Genomic DNA, 27,357 nt, shown 5'->3' with positions numbered 1-27,357 from the left:
GTCATCGTAGACCAGTTGCGAGAGTGTCGCTATTATAATTATCGTTAACGTTGCCGTCGATCGTTATACCATGACTCAATACTGCATTGATGCGCTCTGTTTACACTCAACAGTGAAACCGTAATAGATACTACTGGCACGACCGCGTAGCTCAAAAGTACTGGCGTTCAGAGAATTTTGCATTTCTTTTACGTAAAATGTAACGAACCGAAAAAAGAGAACAGTTTAAAGAAACGAATACGCACTTAGAAGTAACAGAGCGATAGAAGTCATAGAGCAATATATAAAATCATTAACGTAGTTTTAAATAGTTGCAAATTTAGCGACTACAACGAGGCTAATTCATGAAAGTTAATTCCTTCGAGGATAAAGTATCTCATTTGTATCTAGCAATTAAAAAGGCAAACAAAGGTCTATTAAAATTTCACCGTAGAGTTTGAGATACCATTCTCGCTTTGAAGGAAACCATAGAAGCAATGAATGATTTTGTACTAAAGCTTCCCACGCGCAATTTCATTATTCTAGTTTTCCTTGGCGCTAATCTTATTCTCTATATACAGCTCGCAATCGTAGTATCCTTGAACAGAAATAGGTAAGCGTCACTGGTCTGCGGTATTACAATCGTATCGTATACAATCATGCCAATGTCAATAACAGAAATTGCGAGAATGATAGTGGAACATTAACGTGTCAAACGGTATAAGCAGTTAGCCAGATGCCGAACATATAAACATGATACATTGTAACTTCGCACGACACGCCAAGTACATAAATCGTCGACCGAAAGTCTGAAACAGAACCATGATAGTATGGAAATCCACCTGATCGACCTCGAATTATTCTTCCGGGAGGACGAGCCGTACGCAACACGACGTACGATGTATGTTTCATGTATGTAGGTAAGCAAGAAGGCGGCCCACGTCAGTTGCGAGTCGGGGCAAGCTTACCTATATGGATTTGGAAACGTGGCCATCGCCAAAAGCGGCCCAACAAAATCAACAGGACATGTTTGCGAAGCGGGCGTAATTGGTCCCGTGAACTGGTTCAAAAGAGGCGCGCCTTTGCAGGCGCGGCCTAATGCGTTGATCCAGCGGTGACTTTTTCCACGAACGGCAATTTCTATCGTTTCCTTCGTTGGATATAATTGTGATATTACTACAAAATAAAAATTTTCATTCGACAAAGCTTGTACGAGGATGAAGATGATACAAGAAATTATTGATTAAATTAGAGATAAGATGGTTTATTGATTTCAAATATATCATAGTGAGATAGCGAAAGTCAATGAAAGGATATGAGCAAACTAACTTTTCTTGGTAAGGTGTTAATTGTCCATCGATGGTAATTGTCCATCTAAAGAAATCGCACGAAAGCGAGTATCGAATGCTCCAAGATCGGTAATAGCTGTTCCAATTTCTTCGTTGTTAAAAACATTCCGAAATGACATCGTCGTCGACATCATGACACCGAAGGAAAACAAAGATGAACTACTGATCATTATTTTTATTACCTCGTATTTGTTAGTTTATTCTCTACTTTCTCGAATATACGATACATTTACAAACAACATGTAAATTGCCATGTTCGATATAAAAACTTCGGAATCGATTCCTTTACCCGCCAACGAAGATAATATGCAGCATGTGGCGCCAACGAACAGCACATAGATGTACTATCAAATAAAGGATCATCTTCAAACCGTATAGACGGCGCTACTTGTTGTAGTCTAGTGACAAACCAAAAGTATCTAGAAACAAAGAAGCCAAAGAGGGGGGAATATAATGGTGTAAGAGGCACGACCCCAGGCAACAGAACACATCGAGCGTATTTCTGTTCATATGTTCGTCTTGGAAGCATAGGTACGCCATGTTCTCGGTCGTTGTATTCAGAGAGAAATAGTAGTTAAAGCAGGAAGAAGATAGAGGGAGCAAAAGGTGGTAGAAGTGGAAGGGTGAAAGAAGGAAAGGGGAAGAGTGGGAAAGAAACAGATAGACGAATGACAGAAATGCATAGTCGTGGTGGGTAGCAGCAGCAAGAACAGGCAGCAGCAGCGCACAGAGGATAGATCGCATCGTCCACGCGTAATTCGGGGCGTGTGCTAGGTTGGTCGTTTTCCCTAGCTCTTGTCCGTGGCTACGTATCGAAGATGTATCTACAGTGGCAGTGCGGGATACGCGTCATCGTCCCGTGACGGCGACGTTAAAGAGTTGCGAGACCGTAGAGCACGGTGTGGGCAGGTCGCGGCCATTTTTACCACACGATGCGGCAACCGTGCGTGCCCGTTCGATCCGCCATTCCAAACAATCGGTGTACTTCGTGCCCTCGCAGGGTACTTCTAGCCACGGCGACTCGTGGAGGCACCATCGGGAAACGATAATATGTGCCATTGAGACGTGAACGTTTTCTTCGGTCGGGCACGACCAGAGACGAAAGTTCGTGAAAGCCGGCAGTGTTACTGGTGGTGTTGGTGCTGGTGTTGGTGGACGTCGTCGACGACGACGTGGAGGAAGAGAAGAAAGAAAGGAAGAAGGATGATACGATGATACGATGATCGTGTGATGATCATGGCGAAAAAGAAACGACTTGAACGGAACGACTCGATACATTGGAATACATATATTAATAAATACATTGGAGCTATTGGATCATGCCTGTGATTCGTGTTTAATAATTGCACAGTGTTGATGGTAGTGCTTCGTTCAGTGGCCAGTGTGTCTGTCCGTTTCTTTTGGTGTTTCACCTACGGTTTCCGTCGTCGTTGTCCGCCCTGTGCGTGCGTGTTTCGCGTGTACCTCCTCGCCACGCACATCAGAGTCTCTCCTCTTCCTCGGCAACGCGATCGATGTGACACCGTGTGACCGCCTGTGTGAACGTCTTTTACTAACGAAAATTCTCTCTCTCTCTCTCTCTCACTCTCTTCCTTTCTCTCTATCTCTCTTTCTTTCTCTCTTTCTCTCTCTCTGTCTCACTGGTTAACTCTCATTCTATAGAACTCTCGCATCTATAGAACTGATTCCTGGAATACGAGAAGAAACGGGGAATCGAACCGAGAGTGTTATAGATGCGTGTGTCCCGTCGGTAAACGTCCTGTCTTGTCTTCTTGGGAGAGTGTATATCCAAAAGGCAGTGTGTGTTCTCTTACTCGCGCTCTCTCCACTGCCTCTCCGTTTCCCCCCCTTACCCTCTTTCACCATCGCTCCATCAGTGTCCCTCTTACTCATTTATTCTTGTTTTCTCTGTTTTTCCATCTCTTTACCGTTCCCTTATTATTCTATACTTTCGCCGTCTTTCCTAATGATCTCTCTTCCTCTCATGGTAAAACTGCATTAAAGACGACCGTAGATAGAATGCTCGACGACACCACGATAATACAACGGTTGTCATCGTTCACGTCGTCGTCGTCGTCGTCGTCGTTCTCGTCAAGTTCTACTTGTTCGTCGTGGTCGTTGACGGATCGTCTCCACTTATTTCTCGACTTGTTCCTCTGTCGAGGAATCATCGAGCAAACTGAATCGTCGCCGCCGTCGTGGTTCTGGTCGTTGTCGTTATTAAGGGCACCTCGATCGTGAGGTGTCTTGGTGGACGTGCCGATATTCTCGTATAGCGGGGCGCGACAACGGCCTCTCGTACGAGAACAGGACGTCTGCCTCGAGATGGAGATCGAGGCGAAACAACGGAACCAGAGGAATCGGAGACGAGAACGAGCCCAGCGTATGTTGGCGCAAAGGGAGAGTTTGGCGAGCGCGAAGCAGCAACAGCAACAACAGCAACAACAAACGAGACAACGGCCAAACGACGAGGAGGATAGCCACAGCGGCGAGGACGAGGACCCCGCTGCCGGTCTTGGCCTCGGACTCGCCAGGACCGGTCATCCTCGTGATAGCCATTCGCGACCGCCCAGGCCACCGCGACCCCCGAGGCCTCGTAAGAAGTCTTCCCTCGCGGCTGCCAACCAGAAGGAGCCTCCCTTCGAAGAGGACATTATCGACGGCTTTGCCATACTCGCCTTCCGCACCTACGAAGAACTTGAGGTGAGTTCAACAACATTCCTCTTTTTTCCTTTTCTTTCTTTCTCTCTCTCTCTCTCTTTATATCTTTATTTCTTTCTCCATTTATACTCTCCTTTATATTCGAATTTCTACCTACAGCTTTTAAGTTTATTTATTAAGTCTTTATCAAGTCTTATCGATTATGTACCATAATATCTTTGATTAATTTTTTACTCAATATGTAGTAGTTAAAGGTGTTACTGTTCAAATCATTGGGTATTCGAGTTCTTGGAAAATACCTGGAAGAATGAAAAATGTCGGGATTTTACTTGGTTATCTATCTTTTCTCAGGTGTTTATAATGTTGCGAGTAATTTTTATCATTGTGTGAGATAATAAGAGCAGAAGACAATTATATACCGTGTAATCTGAAAATCATGATATACATAGATAGTGATATATAAGACGAAAATCAAGATAAAGAAAATTGTATTAAAGATTTTGTTTTTGAAGTAAAGGATTTGATCGATCGATATAATGATTTTCTGTACAACATCAAGAAGTACTTGTTACCAATAATTGTAATTACCAATAATGTAACCAATTAATTACCAATGATGTAATTACTAATTAGTTCTTTGAGTTTGGGAATGAACACATTGGATATCAGTACATGATAGTAATAAGCTATTTTGATTCCAATTTAGTTTATTTACTGCATTCATTGTATTATTATTACTGCAACGAGCTAACAAGTATTGATAACAAATATGCCTTGACATTGTACTTTGTACAAAAGGTCATAATAATGTCATCTATGATAAACGTCGACTATCAATTAGATTCATATTTAATTAATTCTCAAATGCATCTTTTTCCAAGATGAAGTGAAATGTTACGTTAATTCTTAATGGATTTAGATTAAAGGAGGAAGATGATAAATACTTACTCGTATTATAAAGTACTCCAAGCACTCGAGTACCTACACCTTTAATAGCAACATTAGTTTCTAATGTATCGACGCTATCTTTTAATACCGAAATATTTTCTTATTTAACGTGTAATACTCACGATCAGTGGGTATACTCTAGTCTCACCTGTGTCACTGATTCACTAGCAATGTTGTCCGCTGATGGATTGTCATGTTTCTTGCGTGCGCGCGTGCAGACATACGTAAACTTTGCTCGACCTATCGTGCGCAGTATCGTTTTCATTTCTTTTTGTTCTTTCTACATTCTGCATTGCTTATAGCAAGCAATGTTTTTATGCGTGTATGCTATACAACATACGATATACATGCATATATGCAGTATTAATGACATTGAACGTTTACATGTTCTTAATATTGGAATCACCAGGATCATCAAATGGACCAAGTCATAATTTTTCATAGCAATATCATAAACCTAAAGTCGTTGATTTTGATGTACTTGAGTAGTTCTTCATAAGCTTGTTTGAAACGATAAAAACTTGTTTTTCTTATATAAGTATATCATTTCATCCTGCGTTTTAATTTCTTTGCTACAAGTCTTATACGATAATACGTTAATATATTAATCATTGAGTACATGGTTCTTGTGTTAATTGTCCAATTTTATCTTATCTCTTTTCCCTTTGGTTTTTGGGTATGATTGTAGGATTATTTTTATTTACACACTAGCGATGTTTAAGAACCGTTAGGACAATTTGTAGTTTGTTCGTTTGCACTTGTTTACACAGTTTTACGGCTTCCATCCATTGTGCTTCGCTCGGACAACAATTGTTCTTTTCTCTATGACGGTTATGTATGTTGTATAGCCGAAAGTTGTAGGATCACCTTCTTTCGTGTGCTTAACAATCATGTCCCTTGAAATATTCGTCAGAAAAAGGGAAAGAAAAACGTTTAAATATACATACATCCAAATATATAAAGGCAAGATTTTCCTCGCGATATCGAAGCTAAAGAGTTTTCTAAAAATTTCATTATTCCCATTCATCTAGCAGTCGCGGCAATATTGTTCGACGAGCCAAAAAATATTGCTCGAAAAGAGTAATAAAAACCAATTAGAGCAAATTGCCAACTCGTGCAATTAAAGGGTTGAGCGTTTAACTTTGCTACGTTGATTCGACGGGATTAATTTATGAACGTTTTACGTTCCGTACTATGTTGCTTATTTTATCGCCCTGAAGAAAAAAATACTAGATACGTAACAACATATCGTAAGGAACTATTTTACTTATTAGATCGTACCAACAAATTTTACTACCTCTGATACACTTTCTGTTCTATTACATAAGCAAAATAGTATTTAAGCATTGCATTATATCTCTAACAATATAGCATTCGGTAATAAGTTTGACCATCTACTGATATTTACTGCAAATCGAATGAATGCTTTCCACCGCTTCTATTTTCTAGTTATTTTATTAGAAATTTGTCGTTCGTGTACGTCGCCTTTTAAAGTATCTAGTTTATGCTTTAAAATGATAAATTCTTTTGAAAGCTGATAATGATATAGTTAGAACGTTATTAAAGTCATAGTTGTATTACCTCCTTTTTCGGACATAAATTTGCATCAGACGAATAGGAGACCTTGATGAAAGTAACACGAAACCCGATGTTGTGGTTTAATATCCGACATCGCGGGAGACACTTCTAACTCTTTCCACGGTGCAATTTTCGTTTGAACAACTGCGTGCCGGGCAAAATAATTAGAGGATCGTGTTTCCAATCGATTCAGGAGCGCTAAACAAGCATTGACGATGAAAGAGATACCACGTATACATGATACAAAGTAATTACAAGTTCATGGATTATGAATATACACTTCGGAAGACGCTCGAGATAATATTACGATAAAAATATTTTAGAATATTTCTTTGTTTTTTTCTTTTTCTTATGGATATTTATATCTATGTGTAATCTGATGTTTGGCTCAATTTTTTAGATCATGTGCTTAGTTTGAGCAACGCGCGTTTCTTTGGAATCTTGCAGTGTGCTACTTCGCGAGCAGTTCAAATAAGTACAAGGACCAATTCTCGATTATCAACGCTGTGCAAACTGAAATTTATCTTTGAAAAAAGGAGATTTTCGAAAACAAATTTTCAATTGCAAATCTTATCGCTATGTAGAGTAAATATATGAATGGATGAGATTCACACAGTACCAAATACGTCTAAACGATTCAGAAGAAGAAAACCATTTTCATAACGTATTACTCAAATATATATTGTACATGATTAACCCTGAAATATTATACATACAGAGAATCTTTGTTATATTATTCTGAGAAATTGAATATTTCAGTTTAAATTGTTGAAAAATATGATCTTATTAACCTATTAAGGGCCAAGCTGCGAAACGATGCATAAAAATTGTGTAACCATAGTATTACTGAAAATTATAAATAAGATAGTCAACATATAGTTTTGTTAAAATACAAGATATTATACTGTTATTAGAATAATAGATGTTTACAGAATCCCACTGTATAAATTAAAGACGACAATAAAATTTCATTATATAAGAAAGTGTAATTTATCATAATGCTATAAGTATTTCGATTTCTTTAAACTTTATAAAAGGATAGATCTAGATGAAGGAAGGAACCGTGTTAGTTGTTTAATTAATATTACATTGTATTACGCTAAATAATATTGAACAAATCCTTGGAATTCCTTTTTATAACGGCAATGTTAAAAAATTCAATTCAATGATGTAAATTGGTTGGAAAAGAGATTGCATATGAAATGTAGTCTTAATGCACCACTGGTCTTTAATGGGTTAATGTAATATCCATTTCAAACAAGCTGAAACCTGCTTTTGAATAATCTTGCTCTGTCCATGTTAGGAAATTATCAAAAAGTAGGAATAACGAAGCGCTATCACCTCTTAGAAGCGATTAAAATAAGAATAAAAGGGACATGGTATTTCACGATTAAGTAAAAAGTATAGAAATATTTTGGCCGAAAATACGATTTGTTTCGCACAATTAGGCGAATATTTGGAACAAGATATATAATCTGGAAAATATGATTGAAATTACTGAAGCATAAACGCCGTTTGAAAACGAGTTCGAGTACGGCGGAAAAGGCTGGTGTACGCCAATCAAGATCATTTCGAAATAGAAGGCTTTAATTACGCAGAGCCTTATCGACGATACATCGAAGTGAACATAAATCGAACTTATTATCTCTAGTCGGCGTGAGCCAAAAAAAGAAGCAACGCTAGTGGTGTTACATCGCGTCTACGAGGCAGCGAAAGCTCTTTCACGCCACTACATAGCACCTTTTATCATGATTTATCGCGGACGCAATCGCTAATCGCTATTTTTACCGTACACCGCGATACCAACTCGACTGACACGCTCGTCTTCGTTAACGAGCTATAATTTTCATTGATAAATAAAAGCAGCAATGTCAACCGGTCGTCTGGTCTATCGCGTTTTGACCATTTTCCTTCGCGCAAATTGCAAAGCATAACACTGTTTTCCAATGCGAAACAAACACATATCGTGGATCATTTGCGATGCAGATTGTTGGGGGAAAAAAACTATTATCTCTGCTTCTCTACCGTATCAGTAGATGACCTCCAATTGCTTTCATCGTGAAATCATAATGATGTAATGGTTCTTCCTAAATACGTATTATTCGTTTCATTTTTAAACAGATAATACATGTATGTATAAAAAAACCATGAAATTGTAGATAAACAATCATGAAATCTGCGTAAACGAACGTTTGCCATCGTATCAATGAGAATTGGAACGCTGATAAATTAAACCTGATGGTTCTATAAAATGAAACATTATGCCAGCCGCTTTTATAAAAATAATCGTGGAACAATCAAACACAGTCACCGGAAAATAACAGGGTCATCGTATGCAATGTTTCGAAATCGAAGCATAATGTACATTATGATTCGTTGTTCTATTGGTGTCTTTTAAATGAAAACAACTATTGGTTCAGAAATCGCAGCGAGAGAATTGTATGCAGAGGTCAAACTGCTGCGGCGTCACGTACGAATCGTAGAGACAATAGCGATGGAATATTGTATTCTCTTAGCGAGTTCGTCATGCAAACTACTGTCGAATTATCTAAGTCTATTTTTTACGTTCTTAAGGGTATTATTATCGCATAAAGAAACTCCGACTGGGAATTGAAAAAGAGACTTTGAAAACGGCCTGTTGATCGTTCTTGGACGAAGTACAGATGTACTAAGTAATGTGGAGGAAAAGTGTGGAAATAGCTTGGATCTTTCGTCTGCCACTTTCTTCCTACCTGAAGAGTAAATTTCTTTTCTGCCTGAAAAATAAAAGAAAATGAGACAAAACGAAAAAATATTACTCAGCGGTATTTTATTGCTTGTAAACATGAATCACTAATATTTACCATTTGCTCAGCTGCTCTCACCGTTTACTCATTTATTACTCATTCGCTTCTTTCATAATAACACGCATCCCAATGTAGTTTGTACGCTGCGTTAGAATCACGAAACGAAGACAATTGGTGGCTCGAACTGAAACATCAACGACACGGATATAAATCGCCGCAATCGCGAAGCAGAAAGACACGCACAAAGAAGAAAATAAAGAAAAACACAGAAAAAGAAACTCGACACGTGACGAATGCAAATTTTCTACGCTTGTTATCGTTTCTTACTATAAGCGACTTTAGGCAAAATATGCAATTACTTTTAGCAGAAATAGCACTTGCTTCGCCCATAACAGCTGATAATATTATTATTAACAGGTTGAATGTCATGCCAATTTTACAAGGTTTGGCCTTGGCGCCACGGTGAATTTTTTATTATGCTTGAAATATTACGATGCATAATCGTCATTAATGAATTTATCTCACCAAGGTCACCGTACTTTTTGCGCTTATCAGTTTGGCGGAGGCAGCTTGCCTCTTTGCAAGCTCCCGGGTCCTTTTAAGTTCCGGGCCTTACCATAATCCATCCCTCGGTCATACTTATTCAAACCCACAATAATTCTTAAGAACCGTCACAAGATTTAGCATTGTCTACTTTACTGTCGAAAACCTTCATTACCGTCATAGATCTTTCAAGTCGAAACGTTCCTTACGGTTATTGTTCATTAAGGTAAAAGCGAGTTTTTCCATGTTCGACAGGTATTGCGAGCGCACATAATGGATTTCCTATATAAATAAAACTATTTTTATGTCTTATACTGCATTTGTTTCGACATACCACTGTAACGATGATAATAATGGACATTTATTCAAATTATGTATTTCTATTAATCTTGAGTGCCGGTCACTGATGACCCCCATGGCATTCAACGTGTTAATTTACAAATATTATGATAATGCTCGAGAAATTTCTAGTAGGATCCGCTACGTCAATTTCTGCCTCGTTTCATTTACTGGAACTAGGCTGCTGAAAATAACAGATTTATGGAGAAAATGACATAGTTGTACGTATAATTATAGGTGATATAATCACCTCGTTTGATCGGGTAATTGCTTAATTCGCGTATTTAATAAATTACTTCCTATCTTCATATTAAAAATCAAACAACGATAAAAAGAGGCTTTCTTTAAATTAATGAAAAAACGCGTGCTTTTCTCTCCTTGCATACTTGGTCACTGTAATTCCATCGCGCAAATCTGATTCCCGATCCGTGGCAATGTCGCCCATCTCGAAAGAAAAAGACGTTCACGGAGGCATACTTGTTATTTACTCGTCCATCTTGTGCATTATCAAAGCACAAAGTGCATTGTTATTGTCACGGAGAAAGTAGCCACGATGTAAACCGCTTAAACCGGTCCCTCTTGTTCCTGAACGAGTTCACGCTCCAACCTGAGCTTCTGGACGGTGCAGAACAGCTGTAAGCTGCGCAACGCTTAGCAGGAAATGCTTACCAGATCTTCGCTTACCAATCTTGTCCGACTGTAACGCGATACATGTATTCATCTGTATTTATTTTATATATTTTATGTACATCTTCTCTATTCTATTCTTTTCTTTTCTGTCCAATTAGAAGCCAATTTAAGAGCCAAATTTTTCTCACTCTATTAGCAAAGCACGATCCTTCGCTAATTAAATGTGAGAAATCGTTAGCTGGTAATAAATGAATTATCAGGCTTGGCACTCGCGTTACTAGATACCTTGTTATCTGCTCCCGGGAGCTACGAGTAAGGCGATTTGAAATGTAAACGCCTCGGTAGGACGTTGATTCGGTGTCAAACAATTAGCGGAGAGCGAGATATGCATCGCTATTCCGGCAGACGACGACGACGACTAATTATGAAAAGCCGTGGGAATAAAAACCAGACCCTTTTTAACGCTCTATTACCAACGCTTTGACCCGAGATGAATCCGAAATATCCGCCAGATTGCTAATATTTTCTATGATATTCTTCCAACTGCTCATTTCCAATGATAGAACGCTAATTTATTTCTACACGCTGCTTCATTTTACGATTTTAAAGATTAGTCAAACGTCACTTTTTCCTCGTCTCTTTAAGCGAGCTTGAAACAATTGGAAAAATTTAGTTTTTGTTATCGAGAACATACGAAACGCTAGACATCGTGCACGAGACGCACGAGATCCGCGAGGTTAATTTGAGCGTATAAAATTTCTTCGTCGTAAACACAAAAGCACATGGTTCGCAGGTTCGGAGATTCGGTGTAACGTGCATTGCCAGCTTTTGAAAAATCCTCTGAATCGGGAATGCACGCGTCGATGGTTTTCTTTTTCAAATTCCTGGTTGCACCGCGGGGAAATCCTTTTGGACTTTTTCGTCGTCTCGCAACATACAGGGATCGTTCGACCTCTCCCGGGTGATTGTCCTTACCACAGATTCTTTCTTATCCGACGTGTTTTCTCCCTTCCTTCTCTTGACTGGAGGCTGGCCGCCGCTGTTGTCGTTGTCGTTTCCTCTGATCGTGCCCTTACGTTCTTCGGCTACGAGAGAAGGACAGAGAAAAAGAACCGATGGGTCGGGTCAGGAAAAGAGTGTGTCGACATGTGGCGAGATTATTATCACATACGTAACACCATACCGTAATACTTAATTATCTTGTCCAGCGTCGCGACCGTTTAATTTATCTCCGCAAAAAATGTTTATCCTCCTGTCGAGCAATTAGTGACATATTCAATGATACACATTATCCGGCGCGCATAAATGAAAAATGATCCACTCGACCGTGTACGATGATGATGATACACAGCTCGCTTCTGAAACGAACGTGCATCCTACACCATTCTCGCCTATCCGCCTCGTGTTCGGTTGCATTGCTCAAAGTAATCTTCCACTCGCTGTTGCTTGAATGAGGCGAACAGTATGTATTTTGAGAAACTATTAAAATCGTACGACCATCGAGCTTTTGTTAACGGTATCCGTTCGTTTGAATACAGGACATTTTTTGCCTGCGCTTAAAATACGAGAATCTCTTAAAATACATCTGAAAATAAAATGCCAAGTGTCGGATAATTTCCGAGTATAATTTAATTAATCTATTCGTTAAGAAAAAATTAAATGGCAAGATGATATCCGTTAAATGGCTTAAATTCAGTTCTGATATTTAAGAGACATCAAAGTTCCTTGGACGAATATATCTGAATGATATAATCAAAGTAAACGATCGATTAATTATTTTGAGCGGCCTATAATCAACCGCGGCGCCTCGAAAGGTCGCTGTAACGCACACAATCGGGTCACATTCTGTCTACGAGCCAGCAATTAAAGATCTGCTAGCTCTAGACCATTACAAAACAGGCACGATGTGTTCGTTGTATTTGTGTGTCTGATGCATCATTTAGTTATAAATTCATCTAGACCGTTATGGGAAGGCGAGCCGTTCGTCTCGTTCACGGGACATGGAAGCACGATGGGTGAATGGAATCTGAAAATACACGACGCTCTAAAAAGGAGAACATTTATTTATAATTGATTCGGTTAAAAACGTGCTACACACCGCGTTGACTTTGTAGACCGTGCACACGATCGCGAGTTTTTTTTTTTTTTTTATTTTATTTTGGTTATTTTACAATTTGTCCTTATGGACATTTGGTAAAGTGTTATATCTTGTTGGTGAAGAAAAAAAAAAAAATAAAAATAAAAAATAAATATAGCATGTGGGCGGCTACCCCCAGCGGGGTGCCAGCTTCGTTTTTTTTAAGTTATATCTTTTATGAACGATCGCGAGTAATCTTTTTTTCTTCTACTCTCTTCTCTTCTTTCTCTCTCTCTCTCTCTCTCTCTCTCTCTCTCTCTTTCTCTCTCCTCTTTCTATGAATAGCGACGTCGTTCGAATTTGTCGTTACACGTCACATTGTACGACGGACATTAATTACGTTAGGGTAAACTCGTCGTGTTGAAAATCAACCGAGCGTATCCCACATATTGCGATATCGGAGCGGACTGATTAGCAGGCCACTCTGTGTATTGGCTTTTCCCCATCCTCCTTCATCTCACCCTTCTTCGGTTGTGCTCTCATCCTCCATTGGTGAAATCGTTGAAATCGTTGCCAATCGATAATTAACAGCCACTTATGGATTTAGAGTGAGGTCAGTGTCACGTCGAGCTTGCCGAGTTCGTTACGTAAGAACAATCTTTTCACACGACAACATAATTGTACACACAATGGGTGCGTGTAAATATATATGTGGCTTTCTATGTATAATGTACGGTTAGAATAAAACAAGTTCATTGGTCACAATGATTTCACGATAATCTCGTTACATATTTGCAACGATGAACAAGCAAAATTTCTAAATACAAATAGACTCATTTCGTATAACTTTTCTTTTCTTACAATGGTAGAGAGCATCGAGGTTTGTCGATTAACTACATATTCATTGAAAACAAGTATGTATTATGTGCACGTACACGTGTCGACCACCGATTACGAGTGTGTTGATTATCTTTATACGTAATCAACGATTATTCTTGGACTCGAGATACACAAACGATACGTCATCGGATCGAGGATGCTCTTTATGTTTAATTTACTACATCGTACAATGTAGTACGTATATTGTAACATGTGAGTTACTTGACCTTATTTCCGAGTTACAGTTCATTTTTGTGCTCCAATAATCCTTCGACCGGAGCCAGTTACTGTAACTGGCTATTACAAGGATCATTTACAAATAATACTTGACGCATCACCAGTGGCCTTAATGTGACTCTGTGAAACTGTGAACGTTGATTTATAGCGAATCACTTGTCGTACGCTGTTACACGCGCTGATGATCCCTCGAAAAAATAATTTGGAGCTGGAAACAGGTTTGAGCGAGGAACGTGTATTCGTTCGCTGATCAAAGTAGTTGGACAATCGCTTAATCCTTTATGTAAAACTCTCAGAGTATTCGTTCCCTGGTATGCTCCAAAAATATTCCAGTTGTCCAATACAGTACAAATTAATTTACTCGATTCAGAATAGTCATACATGTCTTTCGCGAAACTTTGAGTCCAATTTTTAAACAGAAGATCATCTGTTGCATCATAGTATTCGATTCTTTAATGATCGATGTGACGAAAGAAGTCATTTGTAAATAAATCAAAAAGCCTTTAGAGAAAGAAAAAAAGGTTTTAATAGGGAGAGTGAGAGAGAGAGAGAGAGAGAGAGATTCGGTAGCTGAATGAGCTAAATCCGTTGCACGGGCATATAATTTCGACTTGGGTAGATATCGTTGGCATTCGGCAGATTACCAAGAGCTCTCTTAGTGTCGTTAGCCGTAGCGAGAGTGAGGTCAGCAATGCCACGCCACTCAATAAATCAGCTCGGCTGCCGGTGCCAACGGAGATGCCTGAATTCTGCCACGTGATCCGTCAACAGAGAGTTCAACCGGTAATGCTCGGGCCACCCCTCTTCTCACGGATATATTCACTACTGGTGAAAATCGACGGGCGAATTTCGACGATGCGCGCACGACAGACAGATATCAACCGACTTCAATCGAGCGAAACTGACTCGCGACCTAATTTTTCTTTTCTTTTTTACCTCCAAACATTTCTCTCTTGTTTTTTTGTTACCTGTTCGTACAATCTGTTTTTTTTTTCTTTTCTTTTTTTTCACGTTTATAATTGCTCAGCGATACCGTCGTGTCGTTACCTTGACACTGCGCGAAACAATTGTTTCGCGTATGTATACATCCATGGGCAGAGTGAGGTTAGGTTAAGGGGAATTTCATTTATTCTTCAGTTCTTCTTTTTCTTCGCTTTATTTTTTGCTTCTCCCCTTCTCTATATATCTAGAACGTTGTTGCTCATGATATACACGCCTCGCTCGTTTTAATCGAATGAACGTTGCATATCGCGCAGGGTAAACAGGGATCTTTGATCGAATTACGGCTACGAAAATCGATATGCGATTTATGGTTGAACCGGTACACAGATTGATTTTAAATGTGCTGGCTGGCAGAAAGATGGCGTAAAGGGATACATGAAATTTCATTGGATCGCGGATGTGCTTCAGACTATTTTACGTCGCTCGATTTACGGTAATTAATGAAACACTCGAAGGCAATATGTAATTCACTCGATTAGCGACGAAATAATTTCTATCATATACTGTATCACAGGATACACCACAACCCGGTATCAGCCGTCACGTAACGAGGCGGAATATTTTAATAATAAACAGGAAAATACTCGGCCATGTATTGCGTATCCCAGTGTGTAGGTGTTTCGCATGTCTGTGCTGCTTTTTGGTAGATTTCAACATCAATACGAGATTTCGGGCGGTAATGCTCTTAATTAAATAAAACGCTGCCCGGCACAGCGTGAAGATTTGCATTTACATTTTTATCTCGTTCGATTAGCTTGGTTCATTTTCAGATACATGTCGGATAGATTAATTTCGAAGCAGTTTAAATTGCTCGTTAACCCGTGTATAAATTTACTATTTATGTAGTGGCAACCCTGCAAACGCCCGACACTGTACATATCCTTTGAGGTTATTTTTTAATTGTTTCCATTTCCAATTATTACACGTATTACCTAATAAACTTCTCCTTTGTATTTCATAAATCTCTTACGTTTGGTATAATATTTGTGCCAGCTATATTTTATGTATAAATACTTTCTTGGTGCACAGACAGTACGAAGAAAAAGGCAAAAAGATGTTGAACATAAAGGGTTCGTGTGCGCTCGCGAATCGATACGGGAACGACAAAAGGGATGTGTATCGATGATGGACGAAACACAGTTGTGCACCTGCACAGCGAGTTGACCCAGTTCTTCTCGTTATAATTTGAACACGAAGGAAGGTGAACGCTTTACTTTCAGATCTCTCGCTGTGTCTCGAATTAATCGGTTTTGTTGATCACGCTGCAACTGAAAAAACCTCGACTTGAAACGTAATCAATATCTGCAATTTCATACTTGTAGAAAAGGAAAGAAAAACATATGATTGAGTGGACGTGATTATATAGTTGTTCGACGTATAACTTGTCCCACATATTTGTTGAATCGCGATAAGTTTATCGAATGAAATTTGTGAAAAAGAAACGCAAGGCAAAAAGAGAGAAACGATTAAATACGCGAAGAGATCCGAAATGCAAAAAGTACGAATGGGAAGAAACGGAAGTGCTTGGTAAAAGCAATCATCCGTTTCTCTATTAATTTGCTACTGGGGAAAGAAAGTTAAGGCGATCTTAAATCCGCAACTGCTTTATCATGGTAAATTTTTCGATTTGCTTTTCCTTCTTTTTTCTTTATGTCTAGCTAAACTGTAATTATTTTCACGCGGAAGTTATCATGGATGGTATTATCCGTAATAAACGTTGCACATCGGAATAATGCCGGCACTTATTCTCAAATTATCTGAATTACGCGTACCTTCGAAAACTGCGCGTGGAACGTGTCCGTCGAACAAAAATGATGGAAACTATGTAAATCGCGAGAAATATTTGCGTCTGAAAATAATCTTGCAACGTGGCCGAATGATGGCCGCTTTACCGCTGTATTTACACCACTATAAATCTTTTTACTGCCACTAGTTTCTTCTCCCTTTTTTTTCTTTCTTTTTCTCTTTCTACTCGACACCATCCACACCGTTCTCTTTCTCTTCTGTTTTGTTTTCGTAGAAGTAAATTCATTTTATTGGTATGGTAACAACTAGACAAAACATAGACACCCACACTAAACACCGACTGCACTTTTTTGACTCCGCATTCCGTTCGACGGTCTCACTTACTGGTGTTAAAACATATACGTATATCATCCACGATAAGAATCTCACCTAACGAGAATTAATCATGTTCTTATTCGTCGAACCGTCGTTCGATACCGTCACATTCGCAAATCTCTATATTGTGAACATGCGCAATGTAATTTTTTAATATCGTAAGAAATACTCAATAGAAATTGTTAAAGATACAAAATTTTGTTTATAACTTTTCCTACCTTTTCATAGAATTTGTTAAAATATTAATAAATAATTTTGTTCTTATTATACATTTCTACAACGTTCTTTTACAATATAATTGTATGATGATCGACTAGAAACGATAGTTTCTATGTGGCGACTAATAATTTAAAAAAAAATTGTTTCGACAGGATTAGCAAATTAACGCGAAAAGAAAACGCGAAGACGGTAACTGAGAATATAAACAATACCGTGCCATGATACATGTTTACTTTCGGATAATTTTTGGACGACGGCCAACATCGTTTCACGCTCAGCACGTCAATTTGGTACTGGCAAGCAGCCGAAATTTTCGTCAAACAGATGTCCGAATGACTGTTATTATCCGCTTGTTACAAACGAGAGCGGAGCAGAATACTTAATCTCACGGCGCTAGTGATGACCGCCAAAAAAGAAACATTGTTGTCAAACGTAAAGGCCAACTCGTGATATATTTGATTGAATCGAAGTTGTGTTTCCCGCGTTGACGTTTCATTGAAATGCATCGTAACGTATACTCAGCAAATAACTTATCTCATAAAAACTTGAATATGCATATTTACAAAAAAATTGACTTTTAAATCACATGTTTTGAATATTTTATATTTTATATCACTGTCACTGCTTTGATCGAAATGAAAGACATTATTCTATTAATAAATTTTCAATGACAGTGTGAGAATTTACATGTCGTCAATTTTTTCTAATACATGCATAACAAACTACTTACATTATTCCATAGTTTGCAATAATAAACATACTTTTTAAGCTTTTAAGAATGTATCTCAAATGTACTTAGTTCCTATTTTACGTAAATTTCTTTTAACTCGAACTTCAACTACATACTTCGCATGAAAGCAGACATATTTGTTTGACTAGACGCTTCACTTTTGTTTTCCTAATAGTGATCAAACTTCAGGTAGTTGTGTGCATCGGCATTCGAGTTACTTCACTCCTAAAATAAAAATATATATAAATAAAGTAGTATAATAATAAGATAATTAGATATTTCTTTGATAATTTCGCGAAATAAGACGACCATAAGTTTAATTTATTCACAAAAAAAATGTTTTTATGCCTTTTTCTATCTGTCATTTATCAGATATACCGCATGGATGAATCAAAATGACATAGCGATTGAGATAACGCGTAGAAGGCAATTCATTTAAAATCATCCATTCGTTGAAATCGCATGTGCATATGAGTCTCGCACATTAACGTCGCGACCGAGTATATGCGAATTGTGAGTAGTAGCCAGTAGCTGAATTAGAGTCCGATCGTGTCAACACCGAACGATAGACGTGGCAACGTTGTACGAACGAGTTTAGTAGCCGGCTAGCCAAAGCACGGAATAGCCGACCGGTGGAACGTCCGTACGTCCGGGAACGACCTTCCTTTACCCATCCCGTGTCGAGGAACCTTGCCTCCCGGACTGCCAAACACTGCTTTACCTCCTTTAAACTAAGAGAATTCGTTATCTAAATACGTATTTACTCCTGTTATGGTTTTCGAATTTTTATATTCTTGCCTCAGTCTCGTTTCAACAAACGAAAAGGTTTTTTTTCTTACCATATAATTTATATTATGTCTTTTAAACCGAATCGTTACAAAATAATCATTAATAATAATCATTTATTACAGAATTATTAAATACTTATATAATTTTTCATTGCCATGGATATGTATACATGGTTATTTTAAAACGTAAATTACCTCACAATAGAGGGGTACAAATTGAAATTTCTTTTTTACCAATTAATGATTAACACTCGGATTAGTTATAGGTATTATAGAAATGCTAAAGTAAACGATATCACAGATTTCTGCGATAAAGCAAGGATTAAAATTTGAAGAATTTTTTTCAAATATCACGTTCTATGTATATCGTTTATTGTAATTAATTGAAATAAATGCAAAAAGTTCTGTTCTTCCTAGAATCATTCATAATTGGCTTATCTGGCTATAATTTAGCCACCAAAAAATGTAATATCATATCAATGGTCATTAACATCAAAAACAGGAATATTTTGTCATACGTTTTTCCTATGTATATTTACAAGATAGAGGTTTATTCGATTAATTCGCCTAGCTGCCAGAAGTATACAATATGTAATCTAACCGCAGTACATGTCCTAGGGGGTTTCACTTCGCAGTTGGCACACGTGCGCAGGTGGAGTATGGCTTTTGCTAGGTGGTAGTTTTTTACACTGCGAGTTCTAGTGGCTTTTTCCCATCATGTTTCTTTGGTACCCAACCGTACCAGAGAGGGGGGTGAGAGAGAAAGAGATAGAAGGAAGAAGAAGGTAGAAAAGATCGTGCGTGAATACACGGTTATCGAAAAAGGAAAGTAATACTCTCTCAGAGCTGAGAAAGAGAAGTCAGGGTTCAGACTTCGTTCCTTCCAGCTGGCCTGGCACGGCAAAGGAGGCCTTGTCGCGCGGCTGCTCGTTCGGTCAATGTCTTCTCTTTCTTCCTCACTCTTCCTCATCTGCCTTCCTCGTCGTTCCCCCTCTCGTCTCTTTTTAACCCCCACTTTCTACTCGATCTCTTCCCCCTCTCCCTTACTCTCCCTTCACCAGTACCTCGCTCACTGCCTCTTTCATTCTCCCCACCATTCGTGTGCTGCATCGCGCACACGAGACATGGTGCTGCTTGTGAATCTTGCTGTCATCTTTGCAAACGCCCGTCCGTCTTAGCGAGTTCGAGTTTAAACAAAATCAACCGTATCACAAACGAACATCTGATGGATATTATTTTTGTTGTTGTGAGCGACAAGAAAACCGCGTTTATTACGATAACGGTACTTAGGTACACGTAGAGGAAACTGAGAGAGGAAAAAGTCAGAAAGGAGGGGGTAGAGCGCCACCCGTTCAGAAATGTGCACTGACATCGCGGTTTAAAGGCACCGACGGAAAGGCGTTCTCATACGGCTTTTTCTACTGTGCGCGCACCAACATCTTCGCCTTATGCTTTCTTACTCACGAGCCTGACGATCCATCGACGTTCCCAGTGATGAAAATATAAATTATCCAGTTTGCTTTTTACGCCAGTGTAAATCTGTCGCAGAAATCGTGGTATGTTTACCATACGTGTTGAACATATAATCGCTTACTTGGTTAATCATACTTCGTATGCATGTACATGTTGAGTTCAAGCGATACCGAAAGTACACAAAAATATTCCTTTCATAGTTCGTTGTAATTATGATTATAGTACAGATCACCAGAAATGGAATTTAACTCAAACCGAGCTTGTGTAGTTAGCGATTACACAAACCTATCGTTAGAATTATATTGCGTTTATTACGATACCTACTTGCAACATCATCATCAGTTTTCATGTAAATAAGGACTGCTCTTTATAATCTGTTAGTAATCTTACATTGTTAAAAGTGTATTTCTCATATTGAAATTACTAATTGCTTATTATATTCTTTTTCTAATTTTATTGATGTATTTAAAAAATACAAAATTCGACATAAAAAAATTTTTTACTGGTATATTAATTAAAAGTCATATTTTTCATTTTTATTTAATTCTTGAATAACTAGATTTTTGAAATAAAGATATAATTTAAACTTTTTTATGATTGCAGAGTGCAATAAAACTAGCTGGCAAAAATAATGTCAAGAAATTGCATACATTATTATCAATAGTGGAAGAGAAACCAAAGGTGGATATAGGACAAAATAATAGACACAACGAGCATCACATCAAAAACCATTTCAAGCACAACCATTATACACACAATTCCATACTGACACCTTCTACAATTAACCAGGTAATTTTTTCATGATTAATGTTTATGTTTATATGTTATGTTAATTATAACGTTTCAGTGTAAGGTAAAAAAATGATCTAATTGCGCTTGGATCTTTTTATAGGGCCTAGATGCAGGTACAAGTGACGATAGTGGTAGAGCATCTGAACAATTGCATGGCCCTGGTATACCTAGGGATTGCCAGGACGCCGACAGTTCCAGGGACCACCTCAGCGATGTAAGTAATGTTATAATTATGAGTTGTTTATATTCTATGATGTTTATTCCTTCTAATTGAACGATATTAAACAAATTTGCCATTTGAATCAATTCTCATATTTGTGCAATTTTCATTGGTTCTACAGGCTAGCAGTCATTGCAGTTCGGGTAAAGGTTATATCGTAAGTGTCAGAAATATAACTTAAAATATTATATCCCTCTACATGTCTAGGATTGTTATAATAGCTACCTTGTGTCTTTTTTTCTTCTCATTACAGTGTGATAGTGAAGGAGAAGACGATAAGGTAAGTAACCATATTACAAAGACCATATGGTAGCAAATAAGCAATTGTAAGTTAAAAATTGGCCTTTATTTTAGGGCTCGGATGCTGAATCGATACTCTTTGAATCTTCTACCCCACCACCTCTTGCACGTAAATGTATGTAATACTTGAATCAATAATATACATTTGTTTGATATCAATACCTGGCATTTTTGTAAAATCAACCCTTCGTGTTGCAGACGAATTGCCGTCATCTTCACCACACGTTTTGCCTCCAGCAAACGGAGCAGGAGGTTCACCTCCAGACACAGGTGGACAAATTTCCAATCCAGCAACGGATGCTCCAGCGCCTATACCACCTCCTGTGCCTGCGTCTGCACCAGTTCCAACAGCGCCAAGTCCTCCCAGTCCTACTCTACCCCCTCACATATCCCAACCACCTGTAAGTAAATGTTTCTAATTTAGAGTTCTGTTACTATGAACGATATTCATTAGATTGAATATATTTTCAGATGACTAGTCCATTGGCGGCAAACCCACGTGCAATAGCTCCGCAGCAGCGGCCAGCTTCCCCTGCTCTGCCACCTCCTTCCTTGCCCCAACAGCCTCATACAACAATACCTGCATTACATCCACCTAATGTACCCCTTGTTTCTTCGAGTCATACAACTAGTCCCGCGGTAGCCAGTTTAGGCGTTACTCCAGCAGCACCATCAAACGGAGCTACAACTACTAGCTATCCACCGTCGATACCCATGGCTGCTTATCCTCAGACCCAACCATCTTATCCACCTCTTTATACACCATACACTGCTCTAAATCACAGTCCATACCTCCCACCTGCAGTTCCATCTCCCTCCCATTCTGCTTCTTCACGAGCAGAAGTGGTAAGTTATATATCCTTGCATTATATTTGAGAATTTGTTTGAGTTGAATAAATATTATGTATACTTATCATCATTATATCGATTGTTTTGATGGTAGTTGAATGAAGCGCTAATCCTGATCGTTTTCATTTTTAGAGAGGAAGTAGAGCTTCCCCATGTACTAACATAAGTAAACAACAACCTATAGGAAATAATACCACAAATCATAATACTCCTTTGAGCGCTGCCACCACAACATGTGTGTCTACTATCACTAATACAGTTACTACAGCAAATACCATTGCTCATAGAGACATGGTAGCCTGTAGTTTGACTGGAAGAAACAATAATTCGCCTCGTGGACACAGTCCAAATCGGGAAAGAGATAGTTATAGGTACAATCTTGTAATCATAAATATTCCTATCGTTTTTTGTAACAAATATCTTATAATAATGTTACTTATTATAGCAGTAACGTCAGTAGCCTAAGTCGAGGTAGCATAACGCCTGTAAGTGTGCCAAACACATCATCTCCAGCCAATTCTAGTCTACCTGCTTACACCAAACCACAGGGATGGATTGGGTATGAATGAAATCAAAACCTCTCCTATAATTCCTTTATCTTTTACAAGTATTTTTACAGTTTTTATATATTTTCATATGTAATTTACAGTAGCAGCACAACTTCACAATTGTCTCCGGCAACTGCAACATCAGTTCCAAGGCCAACACCTCCACCAGTACCACTTGGCATGCACACGTTTCCTCCGCCAATGTTCGCGGCACCCTTACCTCCTCCCGTATCCAGTTCCAGTCCACATACGTCACTGCCTTCACTGCCACCACCAACGACCAATCCTAATCCATTCTCTGCCGAGTCACTTTTTCAAACAAGTAAGTTTATAAGCTGTATTTTGATTTTGTTTGGGATTCGAGTAACAAACAGAGAAAGAAAACAAAAGAAAGAAGGTAGAATAAAAGTTCGAAACGAATGAGACACTAACCGAAACAAGGGGTGACTCATGTCGCAGGTCAGGCAGACCTGTTAAGGCGAGAGCTTGACAATAGATTCTTGGCATCCCAAGACAGAAACGTTGGAGTCGCAGTTGGGAATCTGGGTCCGCCTCCATATCTTAGGACGGAGATGCATCATCATCAACATCAGCATACTCACGTACATCAACACACCACACCTCTGCTTCCACCGACGGCCGCGACAACTTTGTTTCCGCCTCCTATAGTACGTGATATAGTTCCTCATATTTGTGTAAGAATAACATGTATCATTTACTATCATATTCATGCATTGTATGTATTTCTTAGTTCAAGGACATCCCGAAATTGGGAGGTGTTGAATCTCCATTTTTTCGTGGAAATCTGAACCTTTCTAGTTATTCTGGCTTTAATACCGGTCTCTTACATCCTGGAATTGGTCCACCTTCAACACCTTTTGTACCTCCCAATCATTTGACATCATTTGCACCAAAGGTAATCTTTTTAATGAACATAAATTATAAAAGTTTATGAATTGCTCAATGTATTTACTACAACTTGTATATTTATTGCAGAAAAGTGGAAAATGGAATGCAATGCATGTTCGTATCGCTTGGGAAATCTATCACCACCAACAAAAACAGCAAGCGGAAGCGAAGGCTGGTAGTGTCGTTAATACTAAAACAGAACTCTTGAGACCACCAGGTCATCTTTACCCAGGAGCCCCAGGAACTGGTCTTGGAATAGGAGCACCTTCAATGGCACCACCATTTCCCACTAATATACCACCAGCGCATCCTGCACCACCTCCACCTCATCCTGTCGGTTTTCTATCCACGCCAGCATCACATTTAGGTAATTTATTGTCGATCAATATATGAAATATTACTTCTTACAAGTAAACTGAATTAATCGTATGGAAATTACCTTAGGAACAGGAATGTCACCATTCGGAAGATATCCATCAACATTTGGTGCACCGAATCCAAATTTCCCTGGTCTTTCTAGTTTTCCTCCTTCGAGGGAAATGCCACCATTGGGTGGTCTAGGTTCTGTACACGATCCATGGAGAGGGTATGTATCTGATTATTTACTTCTACAAGAAAAATGTGTAAATCATTAATTATTCTTTCCTCTTTTTCTTTAGATTACAACGAGCCTCTACTGGATTTCCACCAACTACAGCGGTATCATGGAATCTAAAACCGGAACCAACTGCAATTGACAGACGAGCAGAACTCGAGGAACGAGAGCGAGAGCGGGAACGCGAGCGCGAACGCGAACGAGAACGTGAACGAGAACGCGAACGAGAACGCGAGCGTATAAGACGTGAGAAGGAAAGAGAACGGGAAGAGCAACGTGAAAGAGAGAGACGAGAGCGCGAAAAAGAAGAAAAGAGGAAACAACAGGAAGCTGCGGAACGAGAAAGAGAAAGGAGGGACAAAGAACGTCGAGAAATGGAGAGACGCGAGATGGAACGTGAAAGGTTACTTCATCAAAATCGGCAACACGTGGTTGTAGGTCGAGAACGATCACCTTTAAGAAACGGATCTGCACCTATAGAAAGTGGGGAAGTACGCGTGAAAGAAGAACCACGAAGTAAAGACGACGAAGTTGTGATGCTTCCAAGGCCACCTGGTCCTGGGCCTGGAGCAGTGTCCGCAACAGGACCTGGACCAAGTCCACTGCCTGAGACAAGGTATCATCACCCTCATCCTCATTCATACCTTGCAAGGCATCCGCATAGCATGCCTGCGCCGCATTCCATGCCACGAAGTATGCTACCTGGTTTGAGCGCACATCCAATGCAACATTTTCCACCTCCATCTGCGCCTACCGGTCAACCAGGAGGTCCTTGGCCTGGGGATCCTTTCCGAGATTATCGTTACGATCCCTTACAACAATTACGTTATAATCCATTGATGGCTGCTGCTGCATTTAGAGCAGAAGAAGAAGAAAGAGCCAAATTATACGCCGGCTATCCACCACCACCTGTAAATTCTTTGAGAAGCAAGGATCCAAGTCCTGGTCCATTAAGTAATTTGCATATGCATCATAGAGCAGGACCTGGACCCGGAGTGCCAACGCGACAACTAGAGCCCGCTTTGATGCACGCAGATATACATAAGAAGGAGGATGCATCCCAATCTCGATGATATATCCTCCCAGCGTCCTCAGCTTCTGCAAGTGAACGCACTAAAGGGTCAGCATTCTGAGCATTTCCGTAAAGTTTTCAGACCCCAGTGCTGATATTTTGCTAATGGAGAAGAGGCGTTATTTAAAAGAAATTGTACATAGATTATATAATATTTATAGTTATTGATGAAGTGCGAAGAAACGGAAAACGTATAGAACATTTAAAAATGACAAATTAATGCATTCATGCAGCTCATGAAAGAATCATTGATAAAAATGCCTTGTTTATGACCATAGAAATTCCGTTTAATTACGTGATGGAAGTTAAAGGACGAATCATCGATGCAAATAAACTAAGGCATTTATTGAAATAAAGTGGTCACAAAAAGAGAGAAAACAAATAATGACGTCGTTATGTGATTCTGTATAAGTTTCGGGGATCTGACTGTTCATAGCGATATAAACTTTAATCATTACGATAACTATGCGTATAGTTCACAAAAAAAAGTATCGTGTGTAATATTATAGATATTGTAGAATGCGAGACGATGCTACGTAAAGAAAGAAATTCAAGTTAAAAGCAAACTTAAGCGGATCTCTACCACTACTCAAAGTTATTTAATTATTTATTTATTGCGTCGTATAAACGAATCTCTACTACTGACGTACAGATACGATCGTAAAACAAATTGCCCTAATTTAATCGATATAATATAACAAAAAAAAGTTACATGTTTCCTTTTTTTCATAGAGATTAATTTGTACTGTAGTAATAATACTAAAAAACACGTACGAGGGGGCAAAAAAAATGATATCTTTGGCTTTTGGCAGCACAAGCTCGCTTTTCCTTTTTCATTTGCATGCAAATTAGAATCGCACTCTGGTGCTTCCTGTGATATGTATAAAACGTAAGATTATTTAAAAGTATTGCAGTTATTTTTCGTCGTAATTATAAGGAGAATAACAAACACAAATTGTAAATCAAATTCTTTTTCGAGAAATTATAAGCAGGGAGAATCTATCTACTGCAATACATTTTGCAATAAAATAAAATGAAAAAAAATTTATATTTGTCAGGAAAATTATAGGATTTGTGAGTAAACAGATACAAAAGCAGTTTGTCCGTGCCAAAGTGCTTTAATCAAAAAAACACAATTAACGCTATGTAGAGATATTGCAACTTCTGATTTTGTACCTATCAAAATTGAAAAAGAAATATTGTTTCATATCCTTGTTTCATCGTCCTCTCAATTTATCAGCCATATACGTAGTTATGTTACCAGAGAGCTAATTCAAGATCTCTCTTAAGAAGAAAAACAAAATAAAATATTCGTGCCATGGACCAGGCTACATTCGAAAAACTTGGTGCCTCCAAAAATATACTTACTTCTGTTAAATAATCAGGCTCATTAAACTGTTTCATTCATATTGTAAAGTCAAGATAAAAAAATGTGTATTATATAATTAACGACCATATGCAATTTAAAAATTGTAGATATTTTTCATCGATACAAGGTTGCAATGTGATGCAATGATTCTGTTCTTGTAGATATTGAGGAGTATAAAAGAGGATTTTGTGTGAATAGGTTTTTTCTAAAATTGATTCTTTGTAAAAGGGTCTAATAATCATAGTTTCTATCAAATCTGTCGTTTCTAGTACCTCTACCAAGCCTGAAACATTTAAACAGTTCATAAAGACCTCAGAAAAAAATATCACTAGTTTATAAATAGACACACTGCCACTACACTTTA

The 27,357-nt window shown here is 38.6% G+C and overlaps 1 protein-coding gene across 5 annotated transcripts; it reads left to right on the top strand.

Moving 5' to 3' along the window:
* Window positions 1-1,827: 1,827 nt before the first annotated feature.
* LOC132907298 (fibrosin-1-like protein) lies at window positions 1,828-27,248 on the top strand. 5 transcript variants are annotated; one of them, XM_060960248.1, is made up of 16 exons: window positions 1,828-4,031; window positions 20,943-21,128; window positions 21,232-21,345; window positions 21,473-21,508; window positions 21,605-21,631; window positions 21,706-21,766; window positions 21,850-22,052; window positions 22,123-22,497; window positions 22,633-22,871; window positions 22,949-23,059; window positions 23,150-23,370; window positions 23,508-23,716; window positions 23,800-23,964; window positions 24,045-24,324; window positions 24,402-24,543; window positions 24,617-27,248. In XM_060960248.1, exons 1-16 carry the CDS (start codon window positions 3,654-3,656, stop codon window positions 25,623-25,625), a joined length of 3,756 nt encoding a protein of 1,251 aa, XP_060816231.1. In that variant the 5' UTR covers window positions 1,828-3,653; the 3' UTR covers window positions 25,626-27,248. The 5 variants fall into 5 exon arrangements, with proteins under 5 accessions (XP_060816231.1, XP_060816228.1, XP_060816229.1 ...); XM_060960245.1 differs by having other exon boundaries at window positions 1,829-4,031; window positions 23,490-23,716; XM_060960246.1 differs by having other exon boundaries at window positions 1,829-4,031; window positions 22,946-23,059.
* Window positions 27,249-27,357: the final 109 nt, after the last annotated feature.

The sequence above is a fragment of the Bombus pascuorum genome, chromosome 5, assembly GCF_905332965.1.
Source record: "Bombus pascuorum chromosome 5, iyBomPasc1.1, whole genome shotgun sequence".
NCBI classification, from domain to species: Eukaryota; Metazoa; Arthropoda; class Insecta; order Hymenoptera; family Apidae; genus Bombus; species Bombus pascuorum.
Note: the sequence above shows the minus strand (reverse complement) of the source record. Positions and strands in the feature narration are given on the sequence as shown.